Source organism: Pygocentrus nattereri, chromosome 2 (genome assembly GCF_015220715.1).
Source record: "Pygocentrus nattereri isolate fPygNat1 chromosome 2, fPygNat1.pri, whole genome shotgun sequence".
Lineage (NCBI taxonomy): Eukaryota > Metazoa > Chordata > Actinopteri > Characiformes > Serrasalmidae > Pygocentrus > Pygocentrus nattereri.
The window spans coordinates 38,792,818-38,814,987 of record NC_051212.1 but is presented as its reverse complement, the minus strand read 5'-3'; the positions used below and the strand labels follow the sequence as shown (position 1 = coordinate 38,814,987).

General features: G+C 38.7%; 1 protein-coding gene across 3 annotated transcripts in view; it reads left to right on the top strand.

The window, feature by feature from the left end:
* The window catches only part of ccdc24 (coiled-coil domain containing 24), a 41,976-nt gene that overhangs the window by 10,378 nt on the left and 9,428 nt on the right, over positions 1-22,170 (top strand). For all 3 annotated transcript variants that reach the window (XM_037547207.1, XM_037547211.1, XM_017702698.2), the window contains exons 4-6: positions 9,616-9,765; positions 9,898-10,002; positions 22,036-22,090. In XM_037547207.1, the coding sequence (XP_037403104.1) occupies positions 9,616-9,765; positions 9,898-10,002; positions 22,036-22,090 (310 nt within the window). The remainder of the gene's footprint in view (positions 1-9,615; positions 9,766-9,897; positions 10,003-22,035; positions 22,091-22,170) is intronic.

Sequence of the window (22,170 nt, the reverse complement as noted above, 5' to 3'; positions counted from 1 at the left end):
TCCAAAACTAGGCTTAGTCTCTGTCTCTGAAACAAAGTCCTACAATGCAGACATATGGAAAGATTGGACTTCTTAAAACTTCTTACAAACTTAGTTCTAGTATAATGCCCAGCTACCTGCTTGTTATTCTTTGTTTGCATGTAGTCACTGTTGTTATTTTTTTGACCTACAGCAAATTATGTTGTGCTACAAGCAATTCTGTGATATTTACTCTGATATTTAAGGCAGCACTACATTTAGTCTGAGTTCACTGAACATCCATGTAGAGGATTTCTGGGTGTTTAGGACAAAAAAATGAACTGAACACATGACTTGTTCACACTCTCTGAGCGACTTCACACTGGAAGAAAATAGATTATCTTTTGATTCAAAAAGAAAAGAACCTAGATGGTTTGAGGTAAAAGCACCATTTCTCAACTAGTTGTCCCCTTGCTTAGCCTTATATTTACCCCCCCCCCCCCCCCCCCCCCATAAATAAAAGTGCTGATAAATGTGTTGACCGTAAAGAGGCCCCCAAGGTGGGGGTCAGAAGTCAGGACCCCACTTTGTCAAAAGTGGGCAGAGCCCCACCAGAAAGAATTGTGCATTCAAAATCATTTACATGTTACACAAAAGAGCTTACACAGTTCTTTATGTATTATGACCAGTATGGAACATGTCTTTGGTGCTTACAGTTGTTGTAGAAAGCCTTTCATTCCCTTTACAGTGTGTTTAAGTAATACTTTTATTTACCTTTTAATTTGCAGCATTTTATGATCGTGTTGCAGTTTATTGCGTACTTATCTCAATTGGAGAGGGTCTTTTGCTGTAAAATAACTGTTCATAGGCTTTTTCGGGGGTCCTGCTGGTTATTGTAACAATACATCCGGGTGACTGTTTAGCACTTTCTAAAGAAGTTATTTACAGGTGCCGATAAGACAGAGTGGTCGTCTCTAAGTGATAGAAAGATGCTGGAAAGAATGCTGGGTCTGCCGCCGTTCCTCCTTTTGAATAGTGGTTTGCTTGTTATCCTATAGACTCGTTTACATACAGATGCAATGTGGTGAACCTTTCCTTGACTTGCAGAAGCATTGCACATGGAAACTGGCATGATGTAGTATTTAAGATAAAAAGAGATGACACAGATTCCCAGACATGGATAAAGACTAATCATAGCATGAATAGTGTTTTCAATGGAAGTTCCCTATTCAGAGTGTCATTTGGTCCACCCAAGGCTTAATCTGTGTCCGGAAAACTATCCCTTAAACTGTTCATTAAATCTTTGGGGAAATAGCTCTGGGTAGCGCTTGGTGCAAGACAGCCCATTGTTGGGAGCAGGTGCACGGCAAACGGCAACCCAGTAAATCAGAAGAAGTAATTCAAAAGCTCACTGAGAGCTTTAAAGAGTAATTTGCGATTTCTTTTATGTGTCACTGAAATAAATTGCCCTGCATGATTGTTCCTCTGAGAAACACCACTTTGTAGTATTATTTGTTGCTTACATCTTACTTTCCCTGTCTTTTTTTTGTCCAAAAAAATTGGGACAGTAGGTAAAATTCAAATAAAAAAAAAAAAAGCAGTGATTTATAAGACTAATTTGACCTGTATTTGAACAGAATCAGTGCAAACACAATGAGTAATATTTTGCCTGATCAACTTCACTGCTTTTTACTGAATGTGTGCTCTTTTTGAAAATGAGGCCTGCAGCGCATTCCAAAACAGCTGGGACAAGGGCAATTTAAGACTAGGAACATAGTAAAATTTTCAAAAACCATTTTTAACAGGTGATGCAGTTTACCTCTGCTGTTCATAATATTGAACGTTTCAGGGAATTCTGAGAAATCTCTGTGTATGAAAGAAAAGGTATGATCTTCGACCCCTCAGGAAGTACTGCATGGGTCCCTCAGAAAATTTACATGAAAGACCCTGAATGCACAGCTGAATACATGTGTAACAGAAAAATGGCAACAGTTCTGATTTCAAAAATGGATCATTCAATGTTTTCAGACTCCAAACATTTGTTAAGTGCTGTAAAATGGAGGGGTGATGTAAATCCCCCAAATCTTGTGCGTCCCAAATCTTTTGAAGCATATAGCAGGCATCAAGTTTGGAATAAGCATATACTGATAAAAAAGCAAGTTTATAAGGCAAAATGTCAAATACAGGCAAAACAGAATTTACTAATCACTGCTTTCTGTTTCGATTAGCATTTTACATACTGTTACTGTCCCAAGTTTTTTTAGAATTGGGGTTGTACAGGGAGATTCACCCGAAAGAGGCCCCTGTTTCTATAATTTTGCACTGGAGGCTAATGCAAACTACATATCTGAATCATCAAATACTTGCCTCAAACTGTGTCAAGTTGTTAAATAATTACAAATAGCCTTGTTGATGACGTTTCTGAAACTATGAGATACAGTTGACAAAAATTCAGAGAAAATTCATCATTGAAGATGGATGCTACTACTATTTGTAGTTTTGTATTGTACATCTGTCCGTTTTATAGATCAGTGGTTCTCATACTCTTGCACACAAGAGGGTCCACATTTTTGCTCCAAGCCAACACACACAGCATAAGAATAGAGCAAAAACTTGACTTGAAAATGTAGACCATCTGGGGAGCCCTGAGGATCAGTTAGAGAACCAGTGATGGACAGTAACTAAGTAAACGTAATTCGTTACTGTACTTAAGTCGTTTTTTGTGTATCTGTACTTTACTTAAGTATTTCCATTTTGGGTGACTTTTTACTTTCACTCCACTACATTTCAAAGTCAAATATCTCACTTTTTACTCCACTACATTTTGAGAAATCTGTCGTTCCTTTTGGTGTATGTGTGTATAAAAACACGTCAAAACAAAAGAAGTGCAAAGCAAGAACACCAATCAGGGCACAGCGGTCACTTTTTGTTCTGAGCTTGTTTTGAACTGTTGGTCATACCGACCTAGTGCAGCAACAGTTCAACGTCAGTGCAACAGCGTAAAAATTTGGGCGCACATACGTCTACCTAGGTCATGGAATTAACCTAACTTTGTGTAAATAGACCACAATATAGAAATATGTACACATATGCAGTTGTGACTGGCATGTTTCCCTTTTTCGGAATTCATAGAAACACTTTCATTTTATAGTGAATTAGTTTAATTTAGTTTATGTTTATGAACAGAGACCTACAGATCAATATAGTAAAGGAAAACGTATTTGTGAACCTGTGTTTAAAGCAAGTTTCTATTCAACTTGTAACTAATTTACAAAGTAATTTTAAACTGAAACTTTGCTTGTTTGTAAAAAGTTCTCCCTCTCACTCGGTTCTCCCTGATGGAAACTGTTTGTATTCAGTGTTTTATGCTTATGATAATTTTAATAGACATCACTGTCACCAATTAATGATGTTCTATTAAAAGACTGGTTTACCAAGAGAGACACTGGAGTATTTTAACCTAAAATGAGTTCATGAAGCAAGTCTTGTTACAAAAATGATAACAGGACATCAGAGCCATAATTAATCTTTTAGTACTTTTACTTTTGATACTTAAGTACATTTGAAGGCAAATACTTTTGTACTTTTACTCAAGGTGAGGTCTAGAGTAAGGACTTCTACTTTTCCTGGAGTAATATTTTATCTTGGGTATCTCTACTTTAACTCAAGTACATGATTTGTGTACTTCGTCCACCTTTGTTGACAACCAATGTAACAGACAACAATACATTATACAGTGTGGGAAACCACATATGCAAGTCTATTAGAGATTGATGGGGTAAGATAGTATAAAGTAACGTGCTAAAGTAATGTTCCTGTGACAAAGTAGTGTAACGCATTATAGTATTTATTATTGTAATCACAGTTATTGACTTAGCAAGAGTTATGTTATGTTACATCACACATGTCTTTATAAGAACAATATTAAATACATGATGCTTTTCAAAAAATAAATTGTTTCATTATAGATTAACTGCTCGCATGTGCAGTTGTGACATGCATCAACTGACATCACAACTTTGTTAGTATGAGTAGTGCAATGTGAGCACGGAAAGTGCTGTCAGGACATCTAATCATATGAGCTTGATGGATGAAAATCCCCAAGCTATAGAAAAGTGAGCCCTAACCTCATGTTTGATGTTTACTGAGATCGGCTGCTTGTTTCTAAATAAATTGCTGATAAAATGCTCCTTGATTTTCACATGTACAATTAGTACAGAGTATTGAAAAAGAAGTAATTAATAATTTATAATAGATTACATTTTTTGTGTAACCACCCCAACTTTGTTTAATAGCTCAAGTTGGTAAGGGCACTTGAGTGATTTAGGCATGCAAATTGGTCGTAACTCCAATACATAAAGAACCAAACTTTAGACATCAGACACGTCTGGGCTTATCCACTGCTTGGGGGAACTTGTATAGATTCAGTGTTTTGCTGAACCATTCTTTTACCCACTTTGGGATAGAACCTGGGATCCATGCCCACTGGTCTGCCCCAGTTTTGGGGGGCTTTCCCGGCACGCTGCACTTCCCAGAGCAGGAAATTGTTGATTGGGGTGTCGCTGGGAGAAGACTGGTCTTCTGAAAAGGGACTTGATTTATAGGAGCTGATCGGCAGTGTTTTGCTTTTTTTTTCTCAGCCTTTCTCTCCCTTCCCTTTTGCCGGCTTCCCTCTCCCCCTTGTGTGGTCCTCCTCTACTCTTTGTTTCGTGTGATTTGTAATGGGTGAGCGCCGTGGGGCTGCACCTGTCGCTTTTTTGCCGGCCTCACCACTGAATGCCCATTGAGCTGGAGGCTCCTCCAAGCACTCCAAAGAAGATCCCCTAAATCTGCACAGGAAAAGTGGAGTAACAATCGGTGCAGGAAGCCTGTAAACTTGAAAAGTTTGTGTGTACAACGTATTTCACATGGAGGCAACCTGAAGGAAAAGTGGTTTGAATGGGCCTTTATTTAACATGTATGCATAACTTGGTTAAGCTGTAATAACAAAGTTTTTGTTCATTTGTTTGTATTTTTTTCTCCTGATGTCACTGCACTTCTGTACCATTTTTCTTTATCGAAATTAGGACTCACTTCACTGACAGGGCAGCTGGATGAGAGAGAGAGAGAGAGAGAGAGAGAGAGAGAGAGAGAGAGAGAGAGAGAGAGAGAGAGAGAGAGAGAGAGAGAGAGAGAGAGAGAGAGAGAGAGAGAGAGAGAGAGAGAGAGAGAGAGAGAGAGAGAGAGAACTGCTCTCTGATCTGTGCTTGCGGCCACAATGTAGCCTCTGTTCTTGTCCAACCCCCCTCCAACTTCTAGAAATGTGCCTAATACCCAGCTCATATCAGATTGACACCTACAGAGCCTTATTGTCATGCCTTTGGCCTCTTTCTATGGGATATTAAGTTCCTTTTTTCATCCCTGAAATCCAAATCAGTTGCAAGCAACAGGGAATTCTTTTGTGGAAAAGCAAATAACTGGAAAAAAAAAACACTTATCAGTGTTGTTAAAAGTAATGTATTGTACTACTTTGTATGCTTACACGTAAGCTGCACTTTGTAGGCTTAAATTTTTTTTTATCATTTACAGTGCTCAGAGAAAGCATTGCCCCCTTCTCAGTTTGTTCTATTTTTGCATATTTGTCACATTTGAATGTTTCAGATCATTAAACTACTTTTAATATTAAACAGATAGCGCAAAGATAACCAAAGTAAACACAAATGCTGTTTTTAAATGATGATTTCATTTGTTGAAGGAAAATGCTGTTCAACCCTATCTGGCTCTATGTGAAGCAATAACTGCCCTCTTAGCTACTAAATTAACCACTTAAAAAAATTCAATTGACTGTTGAATTCCAGCCACACCTGGCCAAGATTATTGACAGACCTGTTGAAAAAACATCACTGTAAAAGAACCTGTCTGGCAATGTAAGCAAGCTAGAAGGTCTCATAAAGCAACACAAGATGCCATGTTCTAAAGAGATTCAAATACAAATGTGAAATAAAGTCACTGAAATCTGCCAGTCTGGAAAGGGTTACAAAGCCATTGCTAAGGCGGCTCTGTGACTCCAGTGAACCACAGTGAGAGCCATTATCCACAAATGCAGAGTTGCAAGGCACAAACCACTACTGACGAAAAAGGCTTATCTCTCATTTGAAAGGAATAAAAAAAAAACATGACTTTTGTGGACTGCAGTCAAAGGTAGAACTTTTTGGAAGACATGGGTCCTGTTCCATCTGGTGTAACGATAACACCACATTCCACCATAAGAACATTATACCAACAGTAAAACATGGTGGTGGTAGTATGATGTCCTTTGCTTCTGCAGGACATGGGAGACTTATCATAATTGATTTAACCATGAATTTTGCTCTCTATAAAAAAATCCTGAAGGAGAATGTCCACCCATCAATATGACCTAAAGCTCAAGTGCAGTTAGGTTATGCAGCAGGACAATGATCTTAAGTACACAGGCAAGTCCACCTCTGAATGGCTCATAAGAAAAAAGTTAAAGTTTTGGAATGGCCGAGACAGAGTCCTGACTTGAATCCTATTGAGATGCTTTGGCAAGACCTTAAATGGGTAGCTCATACTCGAAAACCCTTTAATTTTAGCTGGATTAAAACAATTCTGCACAGACAAATGGCCCAAAATTCCTCCACAGCAATGTAAAAGACTTAAAGCATATTAGAAAATTATTACTTTTTCCCAAAGGCATGATATAGGTTTTGAATAAATGGAATGATCATTTAGAAACTGCATTTTGTGTTTACTTGTGTTGTTTTTATCTTATATTAATTATTCATTGGATAATCTGAAATATTCAAATGTGATAAATTAGCAAAAATAGAAGAAAAAATACTTTTTCACACCACTGTATCAACCCCACCCCAGGTATTATTTGATTGGTAGACCATTTTCAATAAAGCAGTGACACCGACGTGTGTGTGGTGCTGGTACACGTGTGTCACTGCTGAATACTCTGCCAACCAAAAATATCCAGCCAACAGTGATACTGTGGTTAAAAACCGATCACTGATAAGGAGCTAGACAATGACCAACACAAACTGTGCCTGGAAAAAAAAACAATATCAGCAAGATAACACTGTCTAATAAAGTGGCAAGTAAATATACACTGCTCAAAAAAATAAAGGGAACACTTAAACAGCACAATATAACTCCAAGTAAATCAAACTTCTGTGAAATTGTCCACTTAGGAAGCAACACTGATTGACAATCAATTTCACAGCTGTTGTGCAAATGGAATAGACAACAGGTGGAAATTATTGGCAATTAGCAAGGCACACTCAATAAAGGAGTGGTGCTGCAGGTGGGGACCACAGACCACTTCTCAGTACCTTTGCTTTCTGGCTGATGTTTTGTTCACTTTTGAATGTTGGTGGTGCTTTCACACTCGTGGTAGCATGAGACGGACTCTACAACCCACACAAGTGGCTCAGGTAGTGCAGCTCATCCAGGATGGCACATCAATGCGAGCTGTGGCAAGAAGGTTTGCTGTGTCTGTCAGCGTAGTGTCTAGAGCCTGGAGGCGCTACCAGGAAACAGGCCAGTCCGCCAGGAGACGTGGAGGAGGCCATAGGAGGGCAGCAACCCAGCAGTAGCATCGCTTCAAGGCATTGAAGCTATGGACTGGCCCACCCGTTCCCCAGACCTGAATCCGATTGAGCACATCTGGGACATCATGTCTCTCTCCATCCACCAACGCCACATTGCACCACAGACTGTCCAGGAGTTGGCGGATGCTTTAGTCCAGGTCTGGGACGAGATCCCTCAGGAGACCATCCGCCACCTCATCAGGAGCATGCCCAGGCGTTGTAGGGAGGTCATACAGGCACGTGGAGGCCACACACAACCCTGAGCCTCATTTTGACTTGTTTTAAGGACATTACATCAAAGTTGGATCAGCCTGTAGTGTGTTTTTCCACTTTAATTTTGTGTGTGACTCCAAATCCAGGCCTCCATTGGTTAATAAATTTGATTTTCATTGATGATTTTTGTGTGATTTTGTTGTCAGCACGTTCAACTTCATACAGAACAAAGTATTCAATGAGAACATTTCATTCATTCAGATTTAGGATGTGTTATTTGAGTGTTCCCTTTATTTTTTTGAGCAGTGTATATATACAAAAAGACTAAACAAGAAGAAGCCATATTCTTATTTGTATTTTCATTTTGCCAGTGATTTTCCCATAATGTCATTCCAAGTAATATTTAGGTATTGAGGCCAGAGTTGTTTGCTGGAGTTCAAACTCTCTGAGGCAGTATAGACTAAACACATACTCACAGGACCAGTTTGTGATGATTCTCTGAGTAAGTCTCTTAATAATAAGGTACTATAGTTCTTCTCACATGCTCAAACACAGCTTTGTGCTTTCAGATCTAGACATGCACATATGCGCATCCTTGCACACACTCTGGCAGTCCAGAAGGGTTCTTGTTTCATGCCTGGAGAATTGGCTAGGGATGAAAGACTTCTGCTGCCCAGCCCCAACCAATCACTCCACCCAGTCTCTCTCTTTTTGACTCTCTCTCTCTCTCTCTCTCTCTCTCTCTCTCTCTCTTTCTCTCTCTTCAGTCCACTTTTAAGCTGTTCAGCATGGATGTTTGAAGATTACAGCCAAGCTTCAGAAAGCAGGACAGAGTGAAGGAGGACAATCCTCTGATTGTGCATGTTCACTATGAGAGTGGCTTTAGCCAAGTGGGAGATTCACAGACACAGACACTAAAGAGGAAGAGAGGAAGAGAGTGTAGGTTTACCTTGTGGGCCACTATACTGTGCACCATAGAGTGTTTGAGTTGAATACAGAAACTTTGGCTGTACTGAACAGACTGTAACATTTCATACATAAAAATGAAATACATTCTGTGCTGTCAGCATATTGCAAAGGATAACTATAATATGTTGTAATGTTTTAACATGAGGGTTTTTTTTTGGTTGTCGTCTCTATAAATTGTGTCACTAGCAGGGTGAAAAATAGTTAATAGTTCTTCATTACTGTAATTAAGTACTGTGGCATCTGCCGCAGGCTCCTCACAGCCACAAGGATCTTAGGGGTGTGGCCGTGCAAAGCAGCTCTTGGAGCAGTGTGTTAAAAGTGTCTACCTTCCTCAGATGTCATGCCCTCACATGTCACCCCCCCCCTGTATTCTGTGTGGGGGTGCGTTGGGCTGGCCAGTTTTTGCTACCTGTTGAATTGCCTGTTCAAACTAAAAGAGCATTTGCTGCTCCAGTTATGACAGAAATCATAATCCCGATTATTGTGGTCAATTAGTACCTGCTCTGGGAGGGTCCATGGAGGTCCTGACCACTGAAGAACAGGGTAAAAGGGGGTAACAAAGTATGCAGAGAAACAGATGGACTACAATCTGTAATTGTAGAACTATAAAGTGCACCTATATAGTAAGTGGAGCTGATAAAATGGACAAGGAGAAAACAAGGAGAAACAAGGAGACAGTCATAATGTTATGTCTGATCTGTGTATATTGTTATATCATTGCTCCACATGTATTTTTATTGTCTATGTTAATTGATCTATCCTGAGTTTATAGACTTTAAATCAGTCATTATAGGCAAAATGTCAGTTAGCAACATTCTATATTGTTATCCCTGAATAGTTCATTGAATAAATCTTCATCTTTTATGTGTGCATCTTGCAGAAATGGAGATGATATCATGTCCCAGTATAGTCCCAGGGTGGTGAGCTATGCACTTGGTGACAGTGGCAGAAAAGGAAGTCCAGGCAGCCAGTGTGAAGCTGCAATATCACCTAGCAGGACTGCGTCCAGTTCCAGCAACATTGGAAGCAGGTCAGTGATGCACAAGCATGATAGACCAAGACCAGAAAAAGAAATATAATCTAGCCTAATGTATGTATGTGTTAATTAAAGATTAATTATTGAATTTGAATAATGAGCTGATTTGTCTTATTTCTTTCTCAGATCAAGCCCAAGACTCTCTTCTCGCTCCAGCTGTGAAGATGAAATTGAGGGTTTGAGGCACAAATTAAATGTCACCCACATTGATGAGGTTGTGTCACATCTCAAGTGAGTGGCACAATCATCCTGTATATATACACAAGTGAAAAATACGCTTGATTACTGTGATGTTTATAATACTGTTGCACAACAGTACAACTGTGCTCATGTGACCATGTAGGGATAAACAAGAATAGACATAAGAATGTTCTAAATACAGTCACAGTACAGGCGCACAATACTGAATTTAATGACATATAACACAACACTGAACACATCAGAGCAGCAAATTTCTACATTCCCCCTTAGAACATACTCTAAAATGTATGTTCTCACAGTGTAATCAATCTACGCTTTCCTCTTACCGAGAAATGTGGCTAGTATTTTCAACTTCCTACATATCCTGATGATGGATCTATTTCCCTTCATTTCAAACAAAGACAAATGGGGATATAAAGTGTTTCCATGTTTATAAGGAATATCTACACTTGTCTAGTTTAGTCATTAAAAACAAAGTAATTTTAGGCATGAGTAAATAGCAATAGCTACTATTTTTATAGCTATGAACTATAAAGTTGTAATTAGTTTTGTAGTTAGTTTTTCAGTAAAAATCAGACATAACGTATGTCTGCAGCTTTCATAACAAGCCGTAATCATGGCATTTGCCATGACAAGACATTAGCTTTTAAAATCTTTAGTAAGAACACAGGATCCAGCAATCTATTTGTAGCTATTTCTATATACTGCCTTGCAACAGGCCACCCTGGGTGTCGTCTGTCGTCATACTGGACCATCAGCGTTTACCACAACATTAGCATCCGGCAAAGACGTTTTGCATACATACTTTGCACAGAACAAGAAACCAGTGTTTCGCAGTCATTATAAGTTGAATTGTATTCCAATTCCACTAAATGATTGCAAATAACATTTACAAGTACCCTTTTTGATAACTAAATTAGGGCCAGTTAAAACCAGCAAGCCTGTTACCCCGCCTTTGTGCTGTCACTGAAAGAATCTTGTCCTTTAAGAGCAAAGAGGAAACTCAGTGTGGACATTTCAGTGAGAATATGATCCATAAAATAAGAGCTAAAACTCACATGAATAGTTTGCCAGGTGACTTTCCAAGCATAACAGTGTCTATTTTAGGCACTATTTATAGAGTAATAAAACATAGACCTCTCTTTGTCACCATGAGTTTGAGTTAAACATCTAGACACAAACCCTAGTGATGCTGAAACATACAGTGTAGTAGTAGAGCAGTAGTTCCATGTTCGCTAGACCTAGGGCACTGCATAATGCAGGTTTAAGAGAATGAAAACTCATTATTGATCATCATTTAGCTGAGACTCTTTCTGGTTTTCTGTTTTAGTTAGATTGTATAGTGGTTAATCAATAATTGAATAACCCCATAAAAGACTGCAGCTGTGCTAATGTATCAGGTCATAAAATAGCACATATTGTGGCACAACAGTCAGGTAAAATGGACACCTGAGCCTGTAAAACCAGCTGTTCTAAATAGTGAACAGAGCATTGATTAATCTAGATGTGTCTAACACATCTAGCAAGTCATGTTCATGTTCCTCTGCATTTTAGGAAGCTATCAAAATTTTGTATATATAGGCAAGGGACTTGGGTTAGGAAACAACACCCTTTGTCTAACTAAAGCCTCCACAACGTGTTGAATATCTGACAGTGCTACATTACTCATTTTATACTGCTTGGTATTCAGACAAGGAAACCCCAGTATGGTTGACATGTTCAACCTTTAGTTAGCCACAATCTGCAAGAGATTTGGATCCATTCAGACACAAAAAAAAAACTATAAGACCTTGCCCCATTAAGCTGTTTGATGACACCTAATGCCACCATGACAACACAGGACCATAAAATAGACCCCAGTACAGGGCAGAGGTCAGTGCTACTTTGGGCTTTTAAACACAGCTTCAGTTGTATCTGAAACTTAACCCTGAGCATTCCAGGAAGATGGTCCCAGTCACTGTATCAGACAAGGTTGTTCTAGACTTTTTTAAAGCATCAAACCTTTCCTTGTGTTTATACTTCCAAAGGCCTATTTTGCCTTGGAGGCAGCACAAATTAAGACATGCTATGTGAGTTTGCTCTCTACTTGTTTGCCAGAATGACATATTTAGCTTCTCACCATATTTTATCTGAATGAACAGGCACTTTCTTGTGATAGTATTTGTCCAAACTAGATGAGTCTATATGTTTATATAACTGTTCATCCACTCTGACAATGAAAACATTATCAGACCAATCAGGTGGCACTCTACCACCCCTTTGTGTGGTATGCTTTCCTCCTGCCATGGGCTTACGGCAACACTACCGCAGTCTTCCCCTCTGTTCCATCAATGAGAGGAGGATAACCTTCTGGTTTTAGGGTTTGCTTCGAAATGGGCATTCCTCTAAAGCATAGAGATGAGATGTCCAGTCCGGGTCATGAATCCAAACCCTAATTTAACCAGGGGACCAGCCATTTGTCTGGAGAAGTTAAGTTTATTCGTGTGCGTGCAAGTACCAGACTCCTAGCCAGCTTGTAAGACACTGGGCTGATGCAGTTTTATAGCAGGACTGATGCCAAGATTACACATACATGACAAGTGACAGACATGACTATGTAGGGAGAAACAAGAATAGACAGAACAATGTTCTAAATACAGTCACAGTGCAGCCACACACAATACTGAATATAATGGCATATTACACAACACTAAACACATTACAGAGCAGAACATTTCCACGCAACATCTCAAATGTTGAAAATGAGAAATTTTATTACATTTTGAATTTAATGCCAGCAACACGTTCCAAAAAAGTTGTGTTTCATCACCTCTTAACAACACTCTGTAAGCATTTGGGAACTGAGACATCAACTGCTGTAGTTTTGAAACTGATTTGTTTTCCCATTCTTGTTTGATGTAGGATTTAGGGTGCTCAATAGTTCTGGGGCTCATTTTTCATATTTTTCATTTCATAACACACCAAATGTTATCTGTTTTGACAGGTCTGGACTGCAGGCAGGACAGTTTAGCAGACTGTCTCTTTTAATACGAAGCAGTGCAGTTGTAATACATGCAGAATGTGGTTTGGCATTATCTTGCTGAAATAATCAAGGCCTTCCCTGAAAAAGACATCATCTGGATGGCACATATGCTGCAAAAACATATATATATATATATATATATATATATATATATATATATATATATATAGTGGGGCAAAAAAGTATTTAGTCAGCCACTGATTGTGCACGTTCTCCTACTTAGAAAGATGAGAGAGGTCTGTAATTTTCATCATAGGTACACTTCAACCATGAGAGACGAAGTGAGAAAAAAAAAATCCAGGAAATCACATTGATTGTAGGATTTGTAAAGAATTTATTTGTAAATTATGGTGGAAAATAAGTATTTGGTCAATAACAAAAGTTCAACTCAATACTCTGTAACATAACCTTTGTTGGCAATGACAGAGGTCAAACGTTTCCTGCAAGTCTTCACCACTGTAGCTGGTATTTTGGCCCATTCCTCCTGCAGATCTCTAGAGCAGTGATGTTTTGGGGCTGTCTCTGGGCAACACGGACTTTCAATTCCCTCCACAAATTTTCTATGGGGGTTGAGGTCTGCAGACTGGCTAGGCCACTCCAGAACCTTGAAATGCTTTTTATGGAGCCACTCCTTCGTTGCCCGAGCGGTGTGTTTGGGATCATTGTCATGCTGGAAGACCCAGCCACGTTCTATCTTCAGTGCTCTCACTGATGGAAGGTTTTGGATTAAAATCTCACAATACATGGCCCCATTCATTCTTCCCTTAACACGGATCAGTCGTCCTGTCCCCTTTGCAGAAAAACAGCTCCAAAGCCTGATGTTTCCAACCCCATTCTTCACAGTAGGTATGGTGTTCTTGGGATGCAACTCAGCATTCTTCTTCCTCCAAAAACAACGAGTTGAGTTTTTACCAAAAAGTTCTATTTTGATTTCATCTGACCACATGATATTCTCCCAATCTTCTTCTGGATCATCCATATGCTATCTGGCAAACTTCAGAAGGGCCTGGACATGTACTGGCTTAAGCAGGGGGACACGCCTGGCACTGCAGGATTTGAGTCCGTCTCGACATAGTGTGTTACTGAGGGTAGCCTTTGTTACTTTGGTCCCAGCTCTCTGCAGGTCATTCATTAGGTCCCTCTGTGTAGTTCTGGGATTTTTGTTCACCGTTCTCATGATCATGTTGACCCCACGGGATGAGACCTTGCGTGAGGCCCCATATTGAGGGAGATTATCAATGGTCTTGTATGTCTTCCATTTTCTTACAATTGCTCCCACAGTTGATTTATTCACACCAACCTGCTTGCCTATTGTAGATTCACTCTTCCTAGCCTGGTACAGGTCTACAATTTTCTTCCTGGTGTCCTACGACAGCTCTTTGGTCTTGGACATGGTTAAGTTTGGAGTCCGACTGTTTGAGGCTGTGGACAGGTGTCTTTTATACAGATATAACATACAGATACATACAGATATATACAGATATATACAGATCTCCCAATTGGCCAAATATTTAGGAAATTTAAAATACATTTTCATTGTTATGCTGACGACACCCAGCTTTACCTCTCCACTAAACCCAATGATACTCTCCCACCCTCCTCTCTGTTAAAATGTTTAGACCAAGCAAAAAAATGGTTCTCCGAAAACTTTCTACAGTTAAACACCAATAAAACTGAAATTCTCCTAGTAGGAACTAAGAACATCCTTGCAAAAAGTCAGTCTTTCACTCTGAATCTTGATCATTCCACTGTCTCTCCGTCCTCCCAGGTTACAAGTCTGGGAGTTGTTCTTGATAGCCATCTCTCCTTCAAAACACACATTTCCAATATCACACGCTCAGCCTACTTCCATCTTAGGAACATTAACAGACTGTGTCCATTCCTCAGCCAATCCTGCACAGCTATTCTGGTCCATGCATTAGTAACATCGAGACTAGACTACTGTAATTCTATTCTTTTCGGCTTACCTCAGAAACACTTACATAAACTCCAGTTAGTTCAAAATTCAGCAGCTAGGATCATCTCCAGGTCGCCTGTAACCGAACATATCACCCCTGTCTTTAAAGAGCTCCACTGGCTCCCTGTCAACTACCGGATCCAGTATAAAATCTTACTAACTACATTCAAAGCTCTACATGGACTTGCTCCCTCTTATATCTCTGATCTCCTTAAGACATACAGTCCTGCTCGCACCCTCCGATCCTCGTCAGCTGGCCAGCTCACTCTCCCTCCAGTCCGCTTGTCCACCGTGGGAGCTAGAGCTTTCAGCCACTCTGCCCCGTCTCTCTGGAACACCCTTCCTACCCAAATTCGCAATATTGATTGTCTAACTACCTTCAAATCTCGGCTTAAAACCCATCTATTCACACTTGCATACTCCTGATTCCTCATCTTCACTTTTCTCTGTTTGTCTTGTTTCTCGTCTGGTTGAAAGTATTTGAATGTATGTTGATTTGTTTATCTGTTTATTTGTTTTTTGTTTTTTATCCTCTTTTATACTCTACCATTCTTCTTTTAACCGTTGTAAGGTGTCCTTGAGTGCTTTGAAAGGCGCCATTACTAAATAAAATGTATTATTATTATTATTATTATAACGAGGTCAAACAGGTGCCATTAATACAGGTAATGAGTGGAGGACAGAAGAGCTTCTTAAAGAAGAAGTTACAGGTCTGTGAGAGCCAGAAATCTTGCTTGTTTGTGGGTGATCAAATAATTATTTTCCACCATAATTTACAAATAAATTCTTTACAAATCCTACAATGTGATTTCCTGGATTTTTTTTTCTCATTTTGCCTCTCATAGTTGAAGTGTACCTATGATGAAAATTACAGACCTCTCTCATCTTTCTAAGTAGGAGAACTTGCACAATCAGTGGCTGACTAAATACTTTTTTACCCCACTGTATATATATATATTAATTCAGAATTAATGATGCCTTCACAGATATGCCAGTCACCTATGCCATGTGCACTAATGCACCCCTATACTATCATGAATACTGTTTTTTGAACTGTGCACTGATAACAAACTGAGTGGTCTTTAGCCCAGAGGACACAGTGTCCATGATTTCCAAAAAGAATTTCAATTGTTGATTCGTCAGACCACAGGACACTTTTCCACTTCCCCTCAGTCCATTTTAAATGAACTTGGGCCCAGAGAAGGTGGCAGCGTTTCTGGATCCTGTTTATATGCAGTCTCTTCTTTGCATGAGTTTTAACTTACATTTGTGGATGCAGCAATGGACTGTGTTTAAAGACAGTGTTTTTCAGTGTTTCTGAGCCCATGCAGTGATTTTCTACTAGAGAATCATGTATGTTTTTAATGCAGTGTTGCCCAAAGATCATGGCCAAATACTGGTTTTTGGCCTTGTCCTTTGCATACAGAGATTTCTCCAGATTTACTGAATTTTATATGCTATAGATAACTTTAGCAGCCTTTTGTTACCCCTGACCCATTTTATAAATGTGTTGTTGGCGTGAAATTTTCACAAAACAAAAAAAGTTTCAACATTTGATATGTTGTATTTGTATACTTTTTAATGAAACATAGGGTTTAAATGATTTTCACATCATTGCATTGTATTGTAAAATGTCCCAACTTTTTTTGAAATGGGGTTGTAACATCATGATAAAATCTAAACTCTGAAGTAGCTTAAAGCTGCAGTTTAACATTACATTACATTACATTACATTTAGCAGACGCTTTTATCCAAAGCGACTTACAAATAATGTGGTACATAGAACAAACATAGTCAGGCCTTAAAGGAGGCCAAAGGGTAATAGCGGGGTAGAGAAGGGAAGGAGGGCAAGAAGGAGATAAGGTTGGTAGTGGTTAGATTTGCAAGAGGCGATCAGAGTACAAAACATCAAATGTGCTGCAGTAGTAGTTTTAACTGTTAAGCTCATTTTTAGCCATACAGTAATATACACGTTAAATGTGAATAAATTTGTGGACACCTGCTTATCCAATGTTTCTAGGAAGTCTGCAATGCAATCTGCACTAGATGATTGAGGGTTTGATTGCATTGCATTGGAGGGTTTGATTGCATTCAGCCACAAGAGCATTAGGTAACATTTGGTGCTGCTGTAGAATGATTAGTTTTAGATCACATATGACACTCCATGTCATCCCATACATACTTTTTGGATGTCCATTACTCCACATTGCTCCACAGCCCAATTCTGTTTATACCTTTTCACTCAATGCTTGGCATTGGGAATGGTGATCATAGGCTCATGTATAGCTGCTCCAGAGAATGCACAAGGTGTGTGTGTGTGTGTGTGTGTGTGTGTGTGTGTGTGTGTGTGTGTGTGTGTGTGTGTGTGAGTGAACTGTAGCAGTGATGTGTTCACCTTAAAGTAGTAGAATTCACTAATTTCAAGGGGTGTCTGGAAATGTATGGACATACAGTGTGTAGCTAATATTGTGTGTTTCTGAAAAACTTTCAGGCAATTTATTTTTAAAATGATTTTAATAAACTAATAGATCCACTTGTGTGACCTTAAAGCCTCCTGTTATTTCACCCTTTGTGGGATGCTTTTGATCTGATGAGGTGACCGTCTTGGAATGCAAATTCCTCTGCCAAGATCTAGTCTGCCCCCCATCTGGCACAGTCTTAATGGACACAGAGCAGACACTCGTCTTTCTGTGCAGACATGCTATATAAAGAGGAAGAGTAGTATTTAGCCAAACACTCTGGTGGTGCAAAAAATGTAGGCTTTTAAAATAACACTATAAGAAACTGCAAGATTTCTATTGTAAGGCACAATAATTTTAGAATCATTTTTAATACTTTCTTTTCTATGTAATTTTGCTGGCCCCTTAATACATAATACTTGGGTATTATTACCTGATAGTAAACTATAGTAATTGATTGAATTTTCTAATTTCCTCTGTAATTTACAACATCTATCTTTTCATTAGTGTACCAGCATTCCTTTTCTAGACAGACATTACTGCTTTACTAACTGTTAACCAGTTCAAGCTACTTCTTAGTTGTAGTCTAAAACTAAAGTATTCAGAGCAAATATGAAATCACTGGTAAACATTTAACATAAAACAGCATACATAGTTCAGTTCAAAGGGCTTACATAATGCACAAAAAATGTGTTTTTGATGTAGACTAGATTCCATGGGAGGCCCATTATCCCATGTCAAGTGAAATAAGTTTGTGCTAATTCTAAGTAAGCTAACCTGTAACCCGAAGATTTTTCATTTACACTTTGTCTATGAGATTTGTAAATCATTGCATCCTGTTTTTATTTACAGTTATTTAAATTTTACACAGTGTTCCAACTTTTTTGGAAATGGGGTTGTAATTGGTTGCCAACTGTAGATGTGGTGTTGACTGCTTGAGCATAGACAAAAAGTATGAACCAAGACACAAAATGTTTTTGTTTCTAATCTCTTCTATCCTTAATCTTACCAAATTATATCACGCATATAACATTTCATTTCACCAATGGCTAACCTTAAAGCCCTATATGCAGATATATATAAATAAAGATATATATATGCAAAGAGTCTTATTCTTACTCTGGTTCATTGTTTAAGACTTCAAAAAAAAAAACATTTTACAGTAATTTATTTCAGATTTTTAGCCAATATTTAATGTTGGTAAACATTTGAAGAGTTTATATAATGTTAATTATTTAATATTTCTCCACAAGGGGGCACTATTCATTCTCAATTAGGTTTTGTATGCCTCATTAAAAGAGGGAAACCTTGTATGATCCCACACCAGTGGAATCGGACGAAGGAATGTATGCTTGCAATCACAGACTGCATGTATACAAAGTAAAAAATGTCCACAACTATACTAAACATGCCCTGCATATGATTGTTATTTTATTAGCTTAGGCTCCTATAATAAAAATACACAAATTTAGGGTGAAGAACTGTGGAGCTGCATTCAAACAACAAAGTTAATTCAAACAACATATTATTTATCTTTATAGTTATCTTTTATAGGCCTCAGTTGTATTTGCTGTGCTGCCATTGGTATCTTAGAACTAACGTAAAGTAGATATTAACATTTGGCCTGAGATCATGTGCACAATTTCTGCAGTCACTGGTCATGCTAAATAAGGGGAATGGGGCACTCAGTTTTATGCACTGAGTGCAAATGTTACAGAATCAATGTTGTACTTAATTCAAATTCCATGGAGAAATTGAAATTTTAATGGCTAAGAATGCAGGCCTACAGCATATTGTGGTCTTTTTCTAGTGAGATGTTTGGACCTCTCCTGCTTCTCTGTATTCAGTCATCAATGCACTCCTCCACACCTCCCTTTCTCTCTCTCTCTCTCTCTCTCTCTCTCTCTCTCTCTCTCTCTCTCTCTCTCTCTCTCTCTCTCTCTCTCTCTCTCTTTCTCTCTCTCTCTCCCTCCCTTCCTCCTTCACTCCCTTACTTCATGTGCATTTCTCTCTGTCTTTCTTGTTTCTTTCTTTCTAGGGTTTCGTGACTGGTGCTGGGGCAGAACAATTGGGGAGAATTAGAGGCCCAGAATGACTGGGCCTGTTCAATCCATCCTTAGACCAAAACAGAAACCCCCATTGTGAGCAAATGAATAGCAAACACTGGCATATGTAAAATTCCTTTACCCTCAAAAAAGTGAAGCAATTTAGGAGACTACAGTGGTTATGTAACAGACACGAAGTAGGCCAGAACATTTACAATGGAGTGGCCCAGGTTAGCCATTTTATTGTGATGGCAAGCATGTTGGAGGGGGGGAATAATTTGTGTAATGCATAATATGTACCATTAAAAGTCATTTATTTATTTTTGCCATTATTCATATCACATTAAAAGTAATAACAGTAGACTGTTCACATTTTTTAACTTAGAGAATATAGTGAGGTCAATAAAATGATAAAATTTGTTACCAGTTTTGCGAATATGCCAATGTTTTTCAACCTAATCGCTGTCTTTACATCTCTGTCTGATGCTATTTGTCTCTGAACACTAAACTGAAGAAGTTTGCTAACATTAATTTTGTTGACAGTGTTTAATGTATTTAACTATTCTAACTTTTTATATAAAACGTCTGAAGCTCCAGTTAGTTCAGCAACACTATATTCTAATAACATATTCTGAGAACTAATGAAATGCAATTTAGCTAAACAGAATTAAACAGTGTTTTGATCAGTGCTTATTCACCTAATTGCAGTTTTTGACTGTCTGGTCAAAAAGTACCCTGAAGCTTGATCTTAAAATGTACAATTTGGAGTTGAAATGTTATAGTAGCCACTATGAACAATTTCTAGTAGCCACTGGACAATTTCAGCAGTTGGATCATGGTATTTATGTATATTTATCCTAAATACTATAGAGTGCTGTCATCAGACTGATAGTGTTGTCGTTTCTGATTGGTAACCTAGCTTCCTGGTGTCCAGTGTGTGGCCAATGCCATCCTTTTTGCAGCCACAGACACAAAGGAGGAACAAAGTTATGACACTTCAGGTAGACTGAGTCTTACAAAACAAACAGCAGTCATAAAAAGTACTTCACTGATGAAACCACAAGCTGTTGGTCACACATTTCTCTAGTCCGCTTAAAGCTGCAGCCATACCCTGTCACACTGTCTACAGGCAAGTCTGCCAGCAGGCCAAATGATAACCAAACTTCCAAAAAGCAAACATTATGTTCTGATGCTTAGTGCTGCAGATGGAGATAAATATTTTAACTTGCGCTTGATAAAGATTTGACTGGAGTGTTATTTACCAACATGTGCCTAAGATGGAGCTTACCTGGTTGTGACTGGCTGTCAGTCTTCAAAACAAGACCACCCCCATCCCCCCAAAAAAGGCTTTATAGTGTGAGACTTGGTGGCTCTGTAGGAACAGCCTTGACTAAGGTTGAGGTTGAAATATTGCTTTAGTCACTGCCGTGGTTGTGATGCAATGGTAGTCAAACCCTATGTTTCTGAAGGCCTCAAGGGGGTCGGACCAGGCTATCCTGAGGGTTGCCCTTCTACCTCCCTTGCATGACATATCTGTGACGTTAAGTGCCTGATCAGGAACTCATAAGAGGTTTTTTTTTGGTTATTTATATATTTATTTAAAATATGTGGTCTTGTGTATCCATAGCTGGACCACAGACCTCCTGAATTCCAAAGCATGGCTTTTACCACTAGGCCATGTTACATGTTACTGCCCAAATTGACCAGCTGGTCAACACCTCTTGCATCTAACTAATTTAAAATTGAGAATTTCACTGAAGTGCTAATTAATGATACCGATGCCAAATAACACCAATGATGGTGCAGCTGCTGGACAATTTCTGTAGTTGGATCTGTTAAAGCAGCATATGGCATTTCTGAATATTATCTGCATGCTTAAGAAATCAAGCCATAAACCATGTAGTTTAGAATTCACTGAGACAGTAGTTTTACAAAACTGACTAAGAAAGGAGACATTTGAGGACAATTACAGTTAAATACGTGAAGCTTTTTGCTTATAACCAAATCATCTACAGTGTAAAGGGTGAGGACTGATGGGATTATTGTTGTATATAAAGTTGTCTCAAGCAGTAAGGAGAAATGGCAACCGCTTGGTGCACACATATAAATTAATTTGCCTCTGAATATTAGAAAATCTTTGTGTACAATTTGAGCCTGGTCATATAAAATCTGTGCTTGCCATCCTGTGGCATAACAATTACAGTAAGGATCCGTTTCTGACCGCAGAGCCAGCTGAATAGGTGTTTTGGTTTTTTTTTTTTGAGTGGCAGACCACTCTCAACCAAGCAGTGGCACTGACTGACATTGTGTAAAACCCCAACAATGCTGCTACTATGCCACTTCTACTTGGCTCTGTGAAAGTGTTCTGCTGTTCAGTGTTGACTTATGTGCCATTTTAAATGTTTACAGTACTCGCATCTCAAAATACCAAAATTTCAGCATCTCTGGTCATACTACATTATGCATACTGCATTACCAATCCATGTGTAAAAATGATATTGTGTATAATATGTTTAATTATGCATTGTTAATGATTCTGTGTTGATTTTAATACATAATTGCTTTCTTATTGATTTACAGATCATGTCTTACTGAAGAGTGTGAGGCTTTGAAAAAGGACATTCAATTCCTACAGGTAGGAAACCCCTTTATTGTCTTTTTATCAGGGGACCAATGCCAGCATGATGGCTGCCACATTTGGCCTCAAATATGGAA